Below are 21,920 nucleotides of genomic sequence, written 5' to 3' on the forward strand. Positions count from 1 at the left end.
CTGGAAAGTGTCCAAACAGTCCCAGAGGAACAATGTATAGTCACAAAATCGAATACTGTGTGTATGCACATATGTGAATGAAAATGAAGAAACTACAGTTATACATCAGAATGAAAGAATCACACAAATATACTGAGCAAAAGAAGTCACAAAAATATCTGCAATATAATTCTACATACAGAAAATTGAAAATAGGTAAAGTACAACTATTTTACTTACAGAATCATAATGTATTAGAAAATAATATTCAGACGTTGTAAGACTAGCTCAAATACTACTGAAGTAGAATACTGTATTATCTTACCAGTCCTCTTAGGCAATCCTGAGAGGACTCTCAAAGATGTCACATGGTGTCCATTATCTACTTTTTGACCAATAAATTTTACTGTTACTATTGCGTATGGAAGACACTGCCTAGGTTTATCGACTGGCTTTGATAGAATATTGTATTCATAGAAGTATACCTGAAAGATAAAGAAGAAAAAGAACATTTTTATGCTGATTAATTTTAGTGGACTTGAATAAGCCCATATTTTTAAAAAAACTAACATAATTGCATGATGTTATTTATTCATCTGCTTCCATATACTATCCCCTCCTCTCCCCGCCTTCTTCAACCCTAGTTTTCTTGAGGTTGCACAATTTTTTTCCCTACCACATATTTTTTCCTTGGTTGGCTACCAAGGCTGGCAGAAGCAGACACTATCTGTTTTTAAATTTAAAAAGTATTTTTCCATGAAAAGTTCAATGTTTTGCCTGTGCTGTGAACCACTATATTTTATTTGGTTGGAAAAGTTAATTAGGAAAATAACCATAGCTTAATACATTTTACATGTGGGAGCATATATATACCTCTAGAAATTAATCTTCATTTAATCATGTATATGATTATATATATTATATATATAATTTAATTTTCTGTAGAAGATTAAAAGGTTTACTGACTCAACAATATACAATAGAAAATTACTGTGTCACATATAATGACTGATACAAAAGCTGGCGTGCTTTGCAAGATAGGAATTAATCTATGGAACACCTACATAAAAGCAGTCACAGTACTTTGAACAGAATTAAATATCAACTTGAAAACTTCTTTACCAACATTCTCAGATCACAAATATTAAAACATCTTTCACTATTTATTTAAAGTCATATTATATTAAGTGACTTAAAAGAGATTTTCCTTTAATATTCTGGGAAGTTGTTTTAAGTCTTGTATCATACAATGTAAAGCACATGACTTTCAAATAGTCAAATGAACTAAAACATTAACATACTGCTGATCTGTAGGCTTGTAGCTCAATGGTGTCTTTGAGGGAAGGTATACTTCTTGACATATGGCAATCAAAATTAGGAGAAGGATCCAAAGAAACTTTGTTTTTATCCACCGAAGGCTGAATTTTCTTCACTTTTCCAAAGATAACCTTAAGGCAAAAAAGGCCATAAAAATACACCAAAGCACTTTAAACTTTCATACTTGAATAGAAGAGTAAAGATAGCTCTTTTTTTTTGAAGAAAGAAATATGAATGGAGAGATAATCCATGTTCCAGATGAATGAGATAACTTATGGTAATTATGTCAATTTCCTCCAAATTAAACTCTAAGACTATAGTAATTCCAATAAAAATTTCAGAAAATATATTTGTAGAAATGAGGTTTAATCTAAAAACTTATCTAAAAGACTAACCAAATAAGAATACCCTGACAATTCTAAAAAAAATGTTTCAAAAAAAGTTTTTGGGTCAGATATAGAGAATGATGGAACAGGACAGGTGACCTGCACTTCCAGATATTAAATACTTTTTAAAAGGATGGTCCTACCACAATAAAAGGCAGAGAGGGGGAAGAATTGAAGAAAATAAAACCACTAGGTAAGTCCAAGCATCTATAAAAATGTAATACTAAAAGTACCATTCGAAGTAAGTGAAGCAAAAACAGATTATTCAATAAATGGTGTGAAACAACTGAAAATAAATTCCTTTCATAATCTATAAACAAAAATAACAAGCAAGTTATATATTTAAGTAATGTAATATCAGCAAAGTAATGTAGAAATATCAGCAAATCTTTATCTCATCTCAAAGTGATAATCCTTTTCTAAGCATGTGCCAAGAAACTGTAAATCAAAACAGACTTCACTGTAAAATATTCAAAAATTTCTGAACATCAAAAATAAATGAACATAAAATTAAAAAAATATGAACATGATTAAGTGATAAAAGACAATGAGGAAGAAAATGGAATTAATATGAGAACAAGTACACATTTTATTTAAAATCAGCATATCAGAATATATTAGCATATTTAAAAAATGACTGATTTTTTAAATATGATAATATATTCATTCAAAATTAAAAACAATACTAAATGTAATGTGGAATCCTATATATTTGGATACTGGAAAGGAAAAAACAGTGGAAAAACTGGCAAAAACTGAATAAAGTCTGTAGTTTAGTAACAGTACTGTATCAATATTTGTTTTCATTTTATTTTATTAATTTTTATTCCTCTTTATTTTTAATTGAGGTATAATTGACATATACAATGTTAGTTTCTTAGTTTTGACAAATGTGCCATAGTTATGTGAACAGTTAACATAAGGGAAGCTGGATATATATATATATATATATATATATATATATATATGTGTGTGTACTGTACTATCTTTGTAACTTTTCTGTAAATTTAAAGTTATTATAATGCAAAATAAAAAGTTTATTTGAAAAAATGAAAACATTAAGTGATAAAACATTACACAGAGAACAACCTAGCTCTCAAGATAAATGTTAATGAATCAATGATGCTTACAAATAATTACCAAAAAAAAAACAAAAAACAAGAAACTGGCAAAGGATATTTACAGACAATTCACTGAATATTTTCAATAAATATATGTAGAATGTTTAAAGGCAGCAGAATTATGAAAAAAGAAAGAAATTGAACCAATGAGAAACTTGCACATATTAGACTGGCAAAGATTTTTTTAAAAAGCATAATATACAGTTAGTGAGGGTGTGAGATAACAAGCATTCCTACACACTGTGGATAGAAATGTCAATTAATACAAGCTGCAAAACAGTTCACAAGTCCCATATACCTGTACCCAGCTTTCCCTCATGTTGACATCTTACATAAGCATGGCAAAATCATCAAAAGTAAGAAATTAATATTGTGTAATACTTCTAACTAAGGCAAACAGAAACAGTTTAGCAACTTTAGCTGAAGCTAGAGTAATTATAACCAATGTTTTGAAGGACACTTAAAACACTCTGGTATTAATTATGGTCCGAACAAAAGAAAGAGGGTCAATTAGGACAGAAGAATATCTTCATTGGGAAGGCAAAGGTGATAAAGGCTGCTTTTACTTACTTGCAGTTTCGTTTCGTGCTACACACCCAATCAGAATCAGAAATAGGGAAAAATTTCAAATGATGATGACAGTAATAAATATAATTATTTATTTTACATAATGTAACAAAATACTAGTAATTCATAGTGAAATAACTATGTTCAGGTCAATTTAAAACAAACTAAATATAATATTTAATATTTGTTTTATGCTACCTACCTTAAAAATTATAATACTTTCTACAGTAATGCTTCTAGATTGAGCATAATTCAAGGCAACATCAACATGTCTAAATATATAAATTCCAAGAAGAGGATTTCCTAATATCTTCAATGTAGATGCTTTGGTACTTATTCCATTCTGATATACTTCAGTCACATCACTCTGAGGAAGTGCTAAAAAGCAGAAATGCTCTTCAAGTTCTCTGCCATTTCTTCCACTCTCACGCATCTCTGACCTAAAGCAAAACAAATATCTTGTAGTTAAATAAGAACATCAACAAAATTTTCAAGAAGATCAATATTTCAGCTTACTGCAGTTAGAAAACAAGACATTTATTCATAACATTCAGAGGTGCCACTATCCTATGGAAACAAGTTAGGCTGAAAATCATCTAAGAAAAGAATTTAAGAAGACAGCTTAACTACTTGTCCAGAATTATGACCTGTATAGGCCAGTGATAATAAGGACTAACATTTCCTAAGTGTTGCTAATATGCCCAACCCTGTTAAGATTTAACCTTTGCATTTTATCATTTTGTTCTCAACTCCCCCCAAATTGAGTTGCTATATTATTATTATTATTATTGTTATTGTTTTCATTGTACACATTTTTAAAATGAAGACTATGATGTTCAGAGTTAAAACTTGCCAAAGTAGCAAAGTGACAGAGTTGAAATTACTCCAGAACTCAAGTTGTTATTTGTGTTTTGGAGGAAAGGACATGCATTTCTTAAATAGATATATATAGAGAGACACATACATATGTATATGGTCAATTATTAGGGACATTCTCCATTCTTCAGGGATCTAGATAGCATTTGGGAGAAATAAACGAGAATTTGATTACACATTCCTATCTTAGTAGTGAGAAAATTATAAATCATCCTTAGAAAAGATTATAATCTGAAGTATAGAAACTCTTGAAATCTTGACTACATTCAAAAACCACTTAAAAATATAAAACATGCATTGCACCCCCCCCCCCCCCCCAAGTGGCAGAGGTTCAACCACTGGGACAGAAATATGATTCCAAGTGATTATCAGCAATGGGGAACCTATAGAACCTAGAAAGCAATGTGTATACCACAAAAGGAAAATAGTTTTTGAAAACCACACGCTACCAGTATTTGTTATTTCCTGGAATAACACTCACAGAATTTGTATAAAGTATAGTATACACATTAGTGTATTAATATATATTTTGAATGACTCACCATTAACAGTAGACAGGGCCACAAAACACATGGCCAACAGGTACAATCAAGACTAACTGATTAGATCACGACCATTTCTCTCTCAGTTCCTGGAAATATCAACCTTAACTTTCAACTTCACATGTCATCATTTCCTGCTATTGCTTTCAACTTGACATCAGTAGATTCTGTGAACCACTAAGATCTCTATGTTGATGGTTAAGATTTAATTTTCACAGAGGTATTATAATACTTCTTTGTTTTCCCAATTTCTCAATTTTTCTTAGAATCTGGAAAAACAATAAATTTCTGAGCAATACGTACTATGAGTGACTGGAAAGAGACAGGTATTTGCTCAGAAAGTTAATGTTTTCCCACATGGAAACATGAACAACAATAGCAGAAAAGATGGGAGGGAGGGAGGAAATTGAAATACATTGTTGTAAGGTCTTACAATACACATGAATGTAACATTATATGAAGGTACACTGTCATAAACTAAAGGTGTATAATGCAAACCCTAGAGCAGGGTTTCTCAATAGTGCACCACTGACATTTTGGGCCAAATAATTCTTTGTGTTACCTAGTCATCTTACTGGCTAAACATTATATCCTCTTAAGGGATTGTGTAGAATGAAAAAACATGACATTCAAGATCTGACCCAGTGTTCCAATAACCTACATAACTCAAAGTAGAAAATATTCTCTGGAGTTTGTATTGGTAATAATCTATAATAATAAATACTTTGTAGTTTCCAATGTATGTTTTCAGAATTACATTTGAAAAAAATTTAGGACTAAACGTAATTTAGATAATAAAAATGACCAATAAAAAATTAGCCTTTAGAACTATTTCTAGATCTAAAAACTGTTGTAAGAGGTCAAGTTTTTGAAGTTATTCAGACACTAGGATCTATGTTAGCTTGTTAAATGACAGAAGCTCTGAGTCTCAAGACTTCCTTTCCAGAGACAATAGGTAAAATGAATCTTAATAGTCTTGTGTGTGTATAGTAACATGTAATCAGGTAAGAATATGAACACTTTCTACATACAAAGTGCTCTATTACTGAGAGACATTAATACCCATCAGATTCTATGCTAACAGGATGTTTATATTATCTTAAATATAAAAACTACATAAGAGTTAAGAATGATTTTCAGAAATATTTTCTCATGTTTGTATGCAGCAATACTAATGAAGAATATGTGTCACAATTTGTCAGCACCCGAACCTTACACATACTTTAAGCTCTGAAGCTGAAAGTTCAAAATCAACCCAGCATTCAAGTGTTAGTTTTGTAGATATACTCTTGGTTGTGCATTGGTCATTATTTTTAAACCATTTTTTCATTAAACATTAACCAAATGTTTAATGAAAAAACCTTATATATAAGTTAACACAGCACAACGAATGAGTAGTAGAAAGAGAATTAGAATCTTAGGTATCTTTTGGAAGACTATGAACTTATAATTAACTGTGCTACCATGTCTATCTACTGAAACCAACTACAACAGAGTACAAGGTATAAGTGTCTCAAATAGAATGCCTATGTCAGAGTTAATTACATTACACAGAATAGGTTCCAAGATAACTTGTATATAGTAGGTTAAATGGAAATTTGTTTTTGAGTAAATAAAAACTATAAGTATCATTAACTCCAAGTTTAACTGGAAACAAAAAATGCTATTTAGCTACTGCTACTGGTTGGTTATGTGGCCACTGAGGGAGCCTAGAGGAGAGAATGAAAGTATTAAGTATGTTTTCTAGGAAAAGTTAAAGAAAAATGAAGTAATTTGCTTTAGAGAGCTTGAAAGGGAACTTAACTGTTTTCAAATTCATCAAACTGCTGGTGATAAGTGATCACTGTCGAGCTAGTAGAATGTGAAATTTATGAAATGAAGCATAGACAGCTAAGAGAAGTTGGGATTTAACCAAGTTTAAATAAGAAAGAAAATTTTGATTCAACGTTAGTGACATTACAAAGATGGTAGAGTAGAAGACCCTAGTCTCTGGCCCCAACAGAGCTCAATAATCAGGCAGCTGTCCATGAGCAGAAACAGCTCTGGGAGAGCTCTGGAGTCCACTTAAAAAACTTCAGCAACACAGCAAAAATGTGAGAATAACTCCACAAAAAGAGGACAAACAGTTTCAATTTGCCTGTAGCATCCCACCCAAGCCAGCACTGCTCAGTGCCAAGAGGGAATTCCACAGGTAGAAAGATTTCCCCTTGCTCGGAAAGTGAGCATTACGCTAAATGAAGTCAGAAAAAAAAAAAAAAAAAAAAAAGACAAATACCATTATGATCTCACTGATATGTGGAATCTAAAAACATCACAGAAACAGACAGCAGAATGGTGGCTGCCAGTGCCTAGAGTGGGGGCAATGAAAAGATGTCGGTCAAGGTACAAAGTTTCAGTTATAAGATAAATAAGTTCTGAGGATCTAACATACAGCATGGTGACTATAGTTAATACTATATTCTATACTTAAAAGTTGCTATGAGAATAGAGCTTTAACGTTCTCACCATAACAACAATATGGTTCCTTTCCTAGGCTCTAGGAGAGAATCTCTCCTTGTTGGCAGAATTCCATTACTTAAGCGTTAGAAGACTGACGTCCAGTTTCCTTGCTGGCTGTTACTTGAAAGCTATTCCCAAGTTCTAGAAGTTACCCGCTTTCCTTGGCTCCTAACACATTTCTTCCATCGTTAAAGCCAGCAAAGGCAGGCTAAGCCCCTCTCTCATACTTCTCTTATTCTGTCTCTTCTCTCTGATCCACTCTTCTGTCTCCCGCTTACATTTTTAAGAGCTCATATAATTTAACAGGGCTCACTGAAATAACTGAGGATAAACACCCATTTATCTCAAGGTCCTTAACCTCAATCACATCTGCAAAGTTCTTTTTGTTATGTAAATAATATATTCGCAGGTCTGGAAATCAGGGTGTGAGTAACTTTGGGGGAGCACTATGCCGTTTGCCACAGGCAGATTGTGAATGTAACCCCTCAACAATATCAGGAAGTCAAGTGTTTTGTCCTTGACTGGACACCGCTGTCCACAGCTTTAGCTTTCTCTATGTCATGGCTTCTCTCATGGCCACTAAGAGTGCTGCCAGCAGCAACTCGGCATACTGGATTCCTTGCTCACAGCCACCAATAGGGACAATGACTTGACCTATCAGGATTTCCAAGCAAGTCTCACATTGTATTCTGCTGAACTGAAAAAATGAGAAAATTCTGAGATGTCCTAAATTAAATTACAATAAAGAGGTTAATCAGTTAACAACTGCAGGGCAAAACCAACAAAAGACTGCTTGCATTCCTCAATATATGCTGAAACTTTGAATTAACTTATTGACTAGGCTTGTACATCAGTAAACCAATAAAGGCAAGGGGAATGGGGCAAAGGACAGCTTAGACTAATTATGTAATAAGATGATTTAGAATTATTAGGGAGACTATCGTCTACTCATTTGGGGACCCTTTATACGTACTCTTCTAACACATATACTTTCAAAAATGCTCATGCTCACACCAAACACCTTCAATCCACTTCACAAAAGGGAATAACCCAAAGTCCCATCCAGTTATTGCATCCAACTTCAGATCCATGATGTAATGTGCCTTAATTTCCAACAGGTATGGACATAGATACATATAGTAACATCCATTTAAGCAATATATGGCTATAAAATTTAAGTTATTTATACCCAAAATACATTGGTGGAATAAAAACAGGATAACTACAATTAAATCCAGAAAAGTGAAGAATGCTACAAAAATGGTCAGTGTTAACTGGCCCTTAGCAGAAAATATATCCTTCTAAAAAGTAGTTGCTAGGATTCTTTGCCTTCAGAATTCCAAAGGCTAGTAACCATAACAAGATCTTGTTTAGACAATGGTTCCAATTAGGAATATCCATCTCCTAGCAACAAGACTCTGAAAACTTTCCATCCCCCAAAGCCCTGAATTTGGAATTGACTTATTGCAATTTGATACTACCAGTTTCTTCCCTCAGATTGTATTTAAAATATATCTTTACTGTAGAAACGTGAGGAGTTCCATTTACCAGGTGGAAAACGCTTAAAAAGAGGTATGTGGGAAACGTAGAAGGCAATATATTTGTGTTGTGTGGAATACGTATTTCCCTTTAGCCTTCTTTCCTTTTAAACCCATATTCACATTAACTTCGGAAAAGGTGAATTCTTTACTTCAAGCTAATCTTGCAAAGCTGGATCTGTGAAACTAGGCCTTAAACTGAAAGGGTCTTTCTTACTAATTCTGAATTTTCAAGGTCTCTTGGATTTAAGCAGAAAATGGTCAAGGCACTTCAATATCCTGACTTTTTCATAAAATTTTGCCCCAAATTAGAGCCTCATAAAGCACATGGTCTATGCCCTAAGGTATAATCACCAACTTCCCATCTGGCAACAGTGGGAGTCCTTATTTCCATCTTTCCAGGTTAAATCTGTATTTTAGAACCTCTTATATAAGTACCCCTTTCCCAGTACCAAATTCAACAGCAGTTGGAATACTACTGACTTCAAATACAGAAATCTATTCAAACTGGCTTAAAAATAACTTCTTATAACAAGAAATTCGGAAATCAAGCAGACTATCAGGGTTGATCAATGCCATGGCTCCAGATGTCATCAAGGATCCAGGTTTTTCCATCTCTTTGTGCTGCTATCCTTAGCTTCAGGGTAACCAAACACTAGTCTCTACTTATTATCCCAAGAGTGCTATCAGCAGCTTAAGCAACATGCTTCCTTGTTCACGTCAGATTGGCTTCTCTTCCTCAGAGACCCCCCCAAGCAAATCCATCCTCAGTGTGTCATTGGCCCAAACTAATTTAGTTCTGCCCACCCTTCGAACCAATCAAAGTGGATGACATTAACCATGGATGGCTCTGAGTACTCATCTGGAGAGGAATGTAAATTGAGATTGCAAGTTCAAATTCAACCAAAGTATCTGACAATCTTTAAAATGATATCCTTTTACACAAATTTAAAGTGCTTAAAAGTAAGTTATCTTAAAATAAAAAAGGATCAAGTAAGGTAATGAACTTAAGAAATCAGTTTCTCTTTTACCCATTAAGACCAGATCAAGTTTCTTCAACACATATCTCAGGACTCTTAGGAAAAATAATCAATCCCTCTATCTTTATTATAACATTGTATTTTATATTTAGCTGAATGTCTTCTCCACTAGAATGTAAACTCTTTAAAGCTGAGGAGAAAACATTTTTCTCTGAGGGTGTCAAATACAGTATTTTCAACCCAGGGTTGGGAATGTGCATATGCAGAGAGCCAACTGTAGTTGTATGTGGATTTTTGACTGCACAGGTTGAAAATCCTGGGGGTTAGGGCACCCCTAACCCCCACGTTACCCCCCCCAACCCTCACGTTGTTCAAGGGTCAACTGTAATATCTGACATGGTAGGCACTCAAATGTTTAATGAATGATCAAATACATAGATGTTTATATTAATGTGTTTTTGCTGCTTTCACACTTAGAAAGTGGTAGATGGAATGTAGATAAGTAGAGATTGGTATTTTTTGGGACCTACTTGCTTTTGCTGAGACCACAGATTTATAAACTCTCTAAGGGGAGTGATAAAAAGACAAGCCAGAGGCAATCAATATTATTAATGCTTTTTCTTTTTATTCTATTACTCTACTATTCTGCTAACCGTTCTTATTTATTTTCCCTCTCTACCTGTGCCTTAAGGATACTTAAGGGTATTTCCTACCATCACTGATTTTTAAACACACAAAATTAGGTTAAATAAAAATTTAATTTAAAGTTAAATTTAAGTAATAAAGTGCCCACTGTGTTGCCAGACTCAGTTTCCATACTATGGACATAAAAACAAGATAAAACAATGTAGTAGGAGAATCAAACAAAACCAACGCATTGTGGTTAGTCTTATAAAACCAGTATAAAGTATTATGGGGAAAAAGTGAATTTGTCTAATTGGGCAAATACCTAAGAAACCAACGTATCCTACACTTGTTAGTTATTTAGAAAGTTCTAACATGGTTTGTATTGTTGGACAGTTATTTTAACTTTTCTATAACCATTAACAAGGAGAAATAATTGGTTGAAAATTAAGTGTTATGCAGCAGCAGGGAGGCATTATGAAAAAGGACAAAAATTTTTAATGCCTAAAGAAACCAAAATCAAAAAACAATGCCAGGAATTCATTTTGATCAAACTGTTATTTCAGTCTGGAAAGAGCAGAATATATCCAGTCCATTCTACTTTTGCTCAAAACTAGTTTTTAAATAATAGAATATGCCATCAACTAATTCTATCATTCCCACCAATTCTCCCAAAATAACACTGAGTGGGGTAGCCATGTGTGAGTCAAGAGGAAATGATTCTAAAACAATAACAAAAAAAGGAATCAAAACATTCCAAAATGAGTTCTAAGTGTGGGTCCATCAGCTTTTAAGATAAATATAAATTAGTGAAGGCAAGTTCAGATAATGAAAACGCTATACTAAATTTTGTTCACACAAGATCTATACCTATAAATACAAAATATTTACTATAAAAACTTTGCATATGCTCTTATTCTTTCTTATCAAAATAACACAATGGAATGTGCCTTCCCCAAAAGCAGAAGGGGTATTTTTAAAAAATTAAGTGTTAGAAATAGTGCTTCTAGTGGAATAGCTGAAAATAGCCAGCTACAATCCTGCCAACTGAAAACATCAACTCAGTCTCTGAGAGGCTGAGTGAAGGAAAAAAGTTACCTTCTACATACTTTAATTGCTGTTTTGTATTGTAGGAGGCACAAGGGATCTACAAAATGGCTGCTTAATAAATGTACTGATGTATTGCTTCTGAAAATTTTATAAAGATTAAAAAATTAGGAATGTTTGAAATCTGGCTACATTAATGTATAAAACTAATCAAATCTCACAGCATTTCACTATTACAAAAGGCTATGAGAAGGCAACAAAATAATGAATAAGCAATCTCTGTACTTATTTTCTTAGTAATACTTATCAAATTGCAAACAGTATAAATAACAAATTCATGTAAGACTTCAGAGTAAAAACAAACAAAACAAAATCTCAAACTCCTTTAGATCATATTAACTTACCTCTTAGAAGTAAAATTTTTTTCCAGACCCTCATTGTGAACCAGTTTTGTATCTCCAAACTGCCATGATGACTGCAGCTCACAGCTTACATCAAGCCGGCACTGGTTAAGAATATCGTGTATGAAACTATACTCTCTAGTATTGGTGTGACAAGATGACAAATAAACTAAAGATAAAGAAAAGGGCAAGTGGTTATTTGTGTTTAAAATAACATCACTGTACATCTCTGTATAATGACAACTGTGTATCTGACATAAGACACAAAAAACCAAGTACTTGAAATTTTCATTAACATCTGGAGACAACAACGTATATTTAAGGTTTTCCAACAGTAATAAAGACTTCCTATACCTAATGTAAATGAAAATATGAACCTTGTTTTTCTCCACATACCTACTGGAGTCCCTGAAAGTTGACACAGATATACTAGATAGTACTAGAATTCAGGTAACTCATTTTCAACTTAAGATGTACACTGACTCTACAACATGCATTGTTACACTCATATCTGGTAGCTACTGTTAGCACATGAATATTTCTTACATTTCTCCAAAATAAGACAATTTATGTATTAGCAAACTAATTTGTTATTTTGACTTGCAAAAATAATCAGAACATCTTTGTAAAATGCTGACTGACATAGTGGCATGAATAACAGGTAACAGACTTTCTCAAGAAAATGATCAATGTTTTAAGCATTGCTATGTTAAATTGACGCAAAAAAGGATCAAAACCCTTAAGGAAGAGGACTCAGGGAAGCATGGAATAGATACAGCTGATTCCGATTATCTGTGGTAGTTACAGTCTATTTAAGTTGCCACCAACACTGAATTAGTGAATATAGACATACCTCGGAGATGTTGCTAGATCATTGCAATAAACAGAATGTCATAATAAAGTGAGTCACATAAATTTTTGTTTCCCAGTGCATACAAAAATTATGTTTATACTATACTGTAGTCTATTAAGTGTGCAACAGCATTATGTCTTAAAAAAACAAATGTACATACCTTAATTAAAAATACTTTGCTGCTAAAAAATTCTAACCATTATGAGCCTTAAGCAAGTGAAAATCTTTTTGCTGGTGGAGGGTTGCTGGTGGCTGCTGGCTGGTCAGGGCGGTGATTGCGGAAGGTTGGGTGGCTGTGGCAATTTCTTAAAACGAGACAACAATGAAGTTTGCTGCATTGATTTGACTCTACCTTTCCCAAAGGATTTCTCTATAGCATGTGATGCTTTTGATAGCAAGTTACCCACAGAACTTCTTTCAAAATTGGAGTCAATTCTCTCAAACCCTGCTGCTGCTTTATCAACTAAGTTTACGTAATATTCTAAATCCTTTGTTGTCATTTCAACACTCTGCACCAGGAGTAGATGCCATCTCAAAAAATCACTTTCTTTGCTCATTCATAAGAAGCAACAACTCATCTATTAAAGTTTTATTCTGAGATTGCAGCAATGTCTTGCAGAAATATCTTCAGGTTCCATTTCTAATTCTAGTTTTCTTGCTATTTCCATCACATCCGCAGTTACTTACTCTACTGAAGTCTTAAACTCCTCAAAGTCATCCATGAGGGTTGGAACCAATTTCTTCCAAACTCCTGTTAATGTTAATATTTTGATCTCTTCTTATGAATTATGAATGTTATTAGTGGCATCTAGAATAACAAATCCTTTCCAGAAGTTTTTCAATCTATGGATGTTGGGTTAGCAGGCATGAAAAGAATCTCATACATCTCCATTAGAGCTCTTGTGTGACCAGGTGCATTGTCAATGAGCAGTAATATTTTGAAAATCTTTTTTCCTGAGCAGTAGGTCTCAACTGTGGGCTTAAAATATTCAGTAAACCATATTATAAACATGCGCTGTCATTCAGGCTTTGTTTTATTTATAGAGCATAGGCCAAGTAGATTTAGCATAATTCTTAAGGGCCCTAGGGTTTCTGGAATGGTAAATGAGCATTGGCTGGAACTTAAAGCCAGCTGCATTAGCCCCTAACAAGAGAGTCAGCCTGTCCTTTGAAGCTTTGAAGCCAGGCATTGAGTTCTTGCTACATATGACAGCCCTAGATGGTATTGTTTTCCAATCTAAGGTTGTTTCATCTACAATGAAAATCTGTTGTTCAGTGTAGCCACCTTCATTAACCTTAGCTACATCTTCTGGATAACTTGCTGCTTCACCTTGTACTTTCATGTTATGGAGACATTTTATTTCTTTAAACCTCATGAACCAACCTCTGCTAGCTTCAAATTTTTCTTCTGCAGCTTTCTTGTCGCTCTCAGCCTTCACAGAATTGAAGAGTTAGGACCTTGCTCTGGTTTAGGCTTTGGCTCAATGCAATGTTATGGCTTGTTTGATTTTCAATCCAGACCACCCAAACTTTCTCCACATCATCAATAAGGCTGTTTCACTTTCTTTTCATTTGGGTGTTCACTGGAGTAGCACTTTTAATTTCCTCCAAGAATTTCTCATTTGTATTCAAAACTTGGCTCACGGTTTAGTGCAAGAGGCCTAGCTTGTGGCCTATCTCGGCTTTCGACATGTCTTCCATACTAAGCTTGATGTTTTCTAGCTTTTGATTTAAAGTGAGAGGCATGCAACTCTTCCTTGCATTTGAACACTTAGAGGCCATATTGTGTCTCAGTGAAAAGGAAGGCCTGAGAAGAGGAAGAGAGATGAGGGGAACCACCAGCTGGTGGAGCAGTCACAACACACACAACATTCATTGACTAAGCTCACCATCTTAATTAAACAGGTGCTGTTTGTGGCACCCCAAAATGATTATACTAACAACATTAAAGATCGCTGATGACCATAACAAATATAATAAAAATTTTGAAATATTGCAAGAATTACCAAAATGTGACAGAGACATGAAGTGAGCAAATGTGGGAAAAATGGTGCTGATAGACTTGATAACGATATCCCATTTCATTCCTGATGGTAGTAATTTGAGGCTTGTATCATTTTTGTCAGTTTTGCTAAAGGTTTGTTGATTTTTTTTGATCTTTTCAATCCACTAGCTGTTTCATTTATTGATTTTCCTTTCTTCTGCTTGTTTTGGGTTTATCATGTTATTCTTTTTCTAATTTAAAGTGGAAGCTTATATTACTGATTTAAAATCCCTTCCTATTCTCGAATGTAAGTATTTAGTACTCTACAAGGTCTGAAAATTAAGTTTGCGAACTTGCCACCATGTGCTTACACTGGCAGCACTGTACAAACAGCTCGGTAAGGTTTTATAACCTTGTATATCAGTGTCTCACAGCTGTGTTCATGTCGACACGTGGCGGTGCCTTGCTCAGTGGTGTTCATTATTGTTGCTACGTGTTTTTGTGTGCCATCGCGACAATGTCTGAGCTTGAATTAGAGCAACGAACAAACATTAAATTTCTTGTTAAAGTTGGCAAGAGTGGAAGTAAAATCAGGGATATGTTAGTCCAAGTTTATGGGGATAATGTCATAAGAAAATGGCAGTTTACAAATGGATGAATGGTTTTTCTGAGAGGAGAGAACGCGTCACTGACGAAGAGAGGTCAGGGTGGCCAGTAACGAGCAGAACTGACGAAAATGTTGCAAAAATTCATTGACCTGTGCGCCAAAATCGTTGGTTGACTGTGAGAAGCATAGCAGATCAAGTAAACATCAACAGAGAAAAAGTTAGGAAAATCTTAACTGAAAATCTTGGCATGAGAGGTGTATACAGAAATGATCCCGAAGGAGCCCACCAATGAACAAAAGCAAAGGAGAGTTGAAGTTTGCCAAGACTTTTTGGAGAGGCAAGATGATGTTTTGGGCTGTGTTATCACTGATGATGAAACATGGGTGTACCAGTACGACCCTGAAACAAAGCACGAAAGTGCACAATGGAAGTCAGTCAATTCTCTACGACCAAAAAAGTTCCGTCAGTCCAAATCAAGAGTCAGAACAATGTTGCTAACCTTTTTTGAGATCAGAGGGATTACTCATTATGAATTTGTACCAAATGGACAGTTAACCAAGTTTACTATTTGGAAGTGCTGAAAAGGCTGCGTGAAAAAGTTAGATGAAAACGACCTGAACTTTTTGCCAACAATTCATGGCTCTTGCATCACAACAATGCACCAGCTCACATGGCACTGTCTGTGAGGGAGTTTTTAGCCAGTAAACAAATAACTATATTGGAACACCTTCCCTACCCACCTGACCTGGCCCCCAATGACTTCTTTCTTTATCCAAAGAGGAAGGAAATATTGAAAGGAAGACATTTTGATGACATTCAGGACATAAAGGGTAATACGATGACAGCTCTGATGGCCATTCCAGAAAAAGAGTTCCAAAATTCCTTTGAAGGGTGAACTAGGCACTGGCATTGGTGCATAGCTTCCCAAGGTGAGTACTTTGAAGGTGACCATAGTGATATTCAGCAATGAGGTATATAGCACTTTTTCTAGGATGTGTTTGTGAACTTAATTGTTGGATCTCGTATATTTGTTAACAATGGCTTTAGCTGTGTCCCTCAAATTTTGATATGTTGCATCTTCATTTTTATTCAGTTCAATGTTATTTTTTATTTCCTTTGAAATCTTATGAATATTTAGAAATATATTGTTTACTTTCCATGTGTTTGGAAAATTATTTATTACTTTCTATTACTAATTTCTAGTTTGCATGTGGTCAGAGAACACATTCAGTAACTTCAATTCCTTTAGATATTTTGAAATGTGTTTCACGTCCCAAAATATTGTTGTGTCAAATGGGAGCTTAAAAAGGATGTCTATTTTGCCGTTGTTGGTAGAGAAATGTATAAATGACAACTAGATCCTATTGGTTGACAGCATATAGTTCTTCTATATCTTTGCTGATTTTCTGTCTTAGTAGTTCTATCAATTGTTGAGAGAGGTATGCTAAAGTCTCTATAATTCTGGATTTGCCCATTTCTCCTTTTATCAATTTTGCTTCATGTATTTAGAAGCTCTGTTGTTTGGCGAACACACATTTAGGATTGCTATTGGTGGATCGACCTTTTCATCATTATGCAATATCTGCCTTTGTTCTTGATAATTTTCTTTCAAGTCTACTTTATCTGATATTAATACAGCCTCTTCTACTTTATTTTGATTGTTTGCATAGCCTTCCTCCATATGCTTATTTTCAGCCAACCTGTATCACTATTATCTGAAATGAATTTATTGACAATATATAGTTAGGTTATGTTTTTTATCTATTGTGTCTACCTCTGTCTTTTAGTTTATTTAGATCATTTATATTTAATATAATTGATATCCTAGGGCTTAAGCCTACTATTTAACTGTTTATTTTTCCCTCAGTTGTTCAATTCTCTATTTCATTTTTCCTGCATTCCTATGCATTACTTGAACATTTTAAAAAATTCTGTTTTGATTTATCTACAGTGGTTTATAAAAGTTTTAATTCTGAAATAACTAGACTCACATGAAGTTGTAATATATAATACGGAAAGATCCTATAGCTCATTTACCCAGTTCCCTCCAATGGTAACATCTTGCTTTATAATTGTCTTAAATACTTCCTCTATATACACTGGGAATCATTCACAGAATGTTATAATTTTTGCTCCAACTGTCAAACATAAGTAGAAACCTCAAGAGAAGGGCAGTCTACTATATTTCTCGATATTTTTACTCTTTCTATTGTTCTTCCTTCGTTCTTAATGTTCCCAGCTTCTTTCTTTTGTCATTTTCTGTTTGGAGAACTTTTAGCAATTATTTTAGGGTGGATCTGCTGATAAAAAAAATCCTTAAGTTTTACTTCACCTGAGAATGTCTATTTCACTTCTACTCTGGAAGGATACTTTTTGCTGGGGACAGAACTCTGGGTTGACAGTTCTTTTCTTTCTGAATTTGAAAATGTTGTGCCACTTCTTCCGGGCTCCATAGTTTCTAATGAGACATCTACTGTCAGTCAAACAATTTTTCTCCTATAGATAATATGTGGTTTCTCTCTAGTTTCAAGATTATTTCTGTCCTTAGTTTTCAGAAATTTGATCATGATGTCCCTTGGCATATATTTCTTTGTGTTTATCCTGTTTAGGGTTTAGTCAGACTTTTGAATGGGTAGGTTTATGCCTTTTGCCAAATTTGGGACATTTTCAGCCAATATTTCTTCAAATACTTTTTTAGCTCTATACTCTTTTACTTCTGGGACTCCAAGGACAAAAACGATAGATTTTTTATTATTGTTCCACTGATCCCTAAGGCTCTGCTAATTTTTTCTGTTTTCTCTGTATAGTTCAGGCTGGGTAATTTCTATTATTATATCTTTAAATTCACTGATTATTTCCAGTGTTTTCTCAATTCTTCTCTGGAACTCATCCAAATGAGTTTTTATTTCAATTATTACATTTTTCAGTTCCAAAACTTCTGTTTGGTTCATTATTACATTTTCCATTTCTTTGCTGAAATTTTCTATTTTTCCATTTGTTTCAAGATTGTTTAAATTGCTTGGTGAAACATCATTATGATGGCTGCTTTAAAAGCTTTGTCAGATAATTCCAACATCTGTTTCAACATGGTGTTGACATCTGTTGATTATCTTTTCTCATTTGAGATTTTCCTGGGTGGTGGTAAGATAAGTAATTGTATTATATCTTGGTCATTTGGGGTATTAAGAGACTCTGGATCACATTTAATCTTGTGTTTTAACAAGCTTACTAAAACTGAGCTGGCAGGTGAAAGTGTGCCAGTAAGGAAAGGTGGGGTGCAGATTCTTCACTATCAGGCAGGGATGAAGTCCTGGCTTTCCACAGGGTCTCCACTGATACTCTGGGGGGCGGAGGGATGTCTTCCACTGAGAAAGGGGTGGAAGTCTACGTTCTTACTCAGCCTCCACTGACACCATGGGAGAGGGATGGGTGCATTGTTACTGGTGGGTGTGACAGAAGTCTATGCTCTCCACTTGGTCTTCAATGACTCTACTCACAGAAGGGGCAACTCACCATCACCGGGCAGGGGTGGAAATCCACTGACTCTGTAGAGGCGGGGGATGGCAGGGAGAGGAACTTGTTACTGCCATAAAGGGGAGAGTCATGGGTCTAGGCCTCCACTTGGCCTTTGTTGACAAAGGTGTAGGGGCTATGTTTTCTTTTTCCCCCTAATGTTTTGCAGGAATAGGGTGTTTATTGTCAAAGAGGCTTCTGTCTTTCTAGGATGTCCCTTTCCCAGTTCTTGGTAAGAGATGCCAGGCTTTTCTGGCGGCTTTTTGTGTCTGTGCCAATTGGTATTCCTGAGTTGTGGGTAATCAATCTGAGACAGAAGAAACAAAAAGAAAATCCAGAGAACTTACTGTTGTATTATTTCTTGAGTCCCAGGGTCTGTAGCTGGTCAGTCTTCTTCTCTCCAACTTTCAAAGTTTTATGTTTGTTTTATATATGATGTTCAGACTTTTTAGGTATATTTAATGGGAGAGATAGAAAACGTGTCTACTCCATTTTGTGTGGAACTAAAGCACAGGTGCATTTAAGGAATTAAAGAACTGACTTAACCTAATTTTACATAGTCAAAATAGAATATAAACTAAAAACCAGAGAAACGCAGTAATAGTTATGAAATAACCCCATCTTCCATTGAAATACTACCTTTCCCAGCTGTCCTCCTGATCTTGGGAATGGTGAATTTCTTCAAAGGATTGACTTGTATACCAGTAACTAATAAAGGTTCACTGGTTGAGTACATTTTCCAGAGTGTCTTCTGTTTAGCAATCTCTTTCATTTCCATTTTATTGGTGGCCTAAAATCAACCCAAAGTTATTAAGCAAAAAGTTAGTAAGTACAGAAGAGGCAATGGCAGTAAAATCATTTAAAAATTCTTACACAGAACTAAATATATTCTTGCTCACACTTGCAACAGGTTTGAATCTCAATTTGCCAGGCTACCGAAAAAAGAATATGAATTAACAACTTTGGCTATTCAATAATATTAAAAAATATTTATTTTGTAGTATCTAACAGGCTTTTTCCTTATAATTCATGTACTTGTAATTGGGTAACAAAAATCTTCCATGTTCTTGAAAAGCTTAATAACTTCCAAACATCAATTTCTATTGTACTAACATTTGGTAAAATTCTTGCCAAATACTCTATTTTTAAAAGTATTTTCCCTAAACACTTTTGTGAATATATGATGTTCTCTAAATCAGAATCTTTGGCTTTGAGAGAAACTATTACATAGCTATCTCTACAATCGATGGCCTAAAACAGTCATTCATTGACTACTTTTCCTTAGTATCACTCTACAAATAAGGTTTAAGACATCATATAATGTCATAGTAATAACAACAAATTCCTTTTCCTCCCTCTTCCCTTCTCTCCTCAGTCCCCCTCCCCCTCCACACATTGATTCTTAACCTTTCAAGTAGAGCTCATACTGGATATCAAAGGAAAGCTATGGAGCTCACATACATGTAAGTATGTTTTTCATACTATTTCATAATATGGTTCATGGGCCTCCTGGTATCTGTCAACTGCTTAGCTCAAACATTAAGTCACAATCCAAATTAAGAGCTGCCAACATTCTACAGAAAGATCACAATGGTAAGATTCTATATAAGGCTCACGAAGGATCCTCCCCCCCATCCCTACTCCTCCTTCCTTTATGAACGGTGTTCTTGCAATTTCTCCATCATACATGGACCAGAATAGGGAATGGACAAAGACCTCTACAAAGAGAAGAAAATCAGCCTCTCTCTCATCCAGCCACACTGATAGACACTAGCAGTGTTGCCTTCTAATAAGAATACCCTGAAGAGATACCAACTCCAGAGATAGCTGCCAACACTGCCATACTCACCTGGCAGTTTCATAAGGGAAAAAAGGGAGAATAATTTATTTAGAATGACTCATATTACAAAGGTATACAATCATCAGTTGAATATACTTTACTTGAAGAGCCAAGTGCTGCAAAAATTCCCAATACTGCCTTTAAATGCAGTTAGATTATATTTTCAGGAAAGACGGATGATATTTCAGCTGTGTGGTTTCTTATGAAATGTTCGACTAGTGTAATTTACTAATAAAGACTTCTGAAATTCACTGAATTTGTTTCTCAGTGCTTAGGAGAATATTTAGCCACAAAGTAGCTAAGTGAAAAACTGATGAAATGAATATTCAGGGCACAGGTATTCAATGTCCTTCATTAAATAAGTTGCATTCAGCAATTTTTCAGATATATCTTTCAAATAGGAATAATACCCCTTTAACTTTAGCTCAAACAAATCAGCCCCATTAAAGAGGTAACAAATTCATATATTCTTTTATGTTCCCATATCACAGTCCCAAAACCATTATATTTATGTATATTATTTATCTTTACATATATGTATGCAAAAATATATATTACATTTTGTAAAATATACACACTAGTCCTATAAACATTATCTATGTATTTATATATTATTTATTTTTCTGTACGTAAAAATGAAATCAGAAGTTTGAATCCTGAGGTGTCCACTGGGATCCTGGATTATTCTAGGTGAACAGTGGCGAGCAGAGAGAAAAAAATCAATTCTAAAAATTTTAAGAATAGTTAATGCACTGCACATAGCAGGTCCTTAACAGATATTCAAATAAATCTATATGAACTAAAGATCAAATATAGAAACCAAAAACAGAAGCATTCTCCAACAACTAAAATATCTATTCATATGTCTTAAGTGTATGCATATTATGAACAACTTTAAGCAAATACATTGAAAGATTATACAAAATAAATTGTAAGAAGACTATCACTACCCTATTACTATTATGAATAAATTAAATCAGTAGTTACAAACTGATTCTAAAAATGATATTAATATAACATAAACAAGCTGAGTTCATCCTAGAAATGCAAGGCATATTTAGCGTTAGAAAATAATGTACATTTCACTTACTACATACACTTATTAAAGGAGAAAAATCAAGTAAGTATATCAAAAGATACAGAAAAAGCATCTAATCAAATTCAAAACTCATTTATGATTTTTTTAAATAAAAGCCATAGTAAAGAGGAATAGACAGAAACATTCAGAACGTGATGATGGGTATC

At 34.2% G+C, this 21,920-nt stretch overlaps 1 protein-coding gene across 1 annotated transcript in view; it reads right to left on the reverse strand.

Annotated features, from left to right (window-relative positions):
• TEX15 (testis expressed 15, meiosis and synapsis associated) overlaps window positions 1-19,613 on the reverse strand; it is a 38,024-nt gene extending 18,411 nt beyond the window's left edge. The window contains exons 1-5 of the mRNA XM_019750498.3: window positions 19,475-19,613; window positions 11,881-12,046; window positions 3,573-3,810; window positions 1,281-1,427; window positions 305-464 (exon numbers count right to left, since the gene is read on the reverse strand). Of these exons, the coding sequence (XP_019606057.3) occupies window positions 305-464; window positions 1,281-1,427; window positions 3,573-3,810; window positions 11,881-12,046; window positions 19,475-19,613 (850 nt within the window). The remainder of the gene's footprint in view (window positions 1-304; window positions 465-1,280; window positions 1,428-3,572; window positions 3,811-11,880; window positions 12,047-19,474) is intronic.
• Window positions 19,614-21,920: the final 2,307 nt, after the last annotated feature.

The sequence above is a fragment of the Rhinolophus sinicus genome, chromosome 16 (assembly GCF_057876585.1).
Source record: "Rhinolophus sinicus isolate RSI-liver-muscle chromosome 16, RSI-T2T, whole genome shotgun sequence".
Lineage (NCBI taxonomy): Eukaryota > Metazoa > Chordata > Mammalia > Chiroptera > Rhinolophidae > Rhinolophus > Rhinolophus sinicus.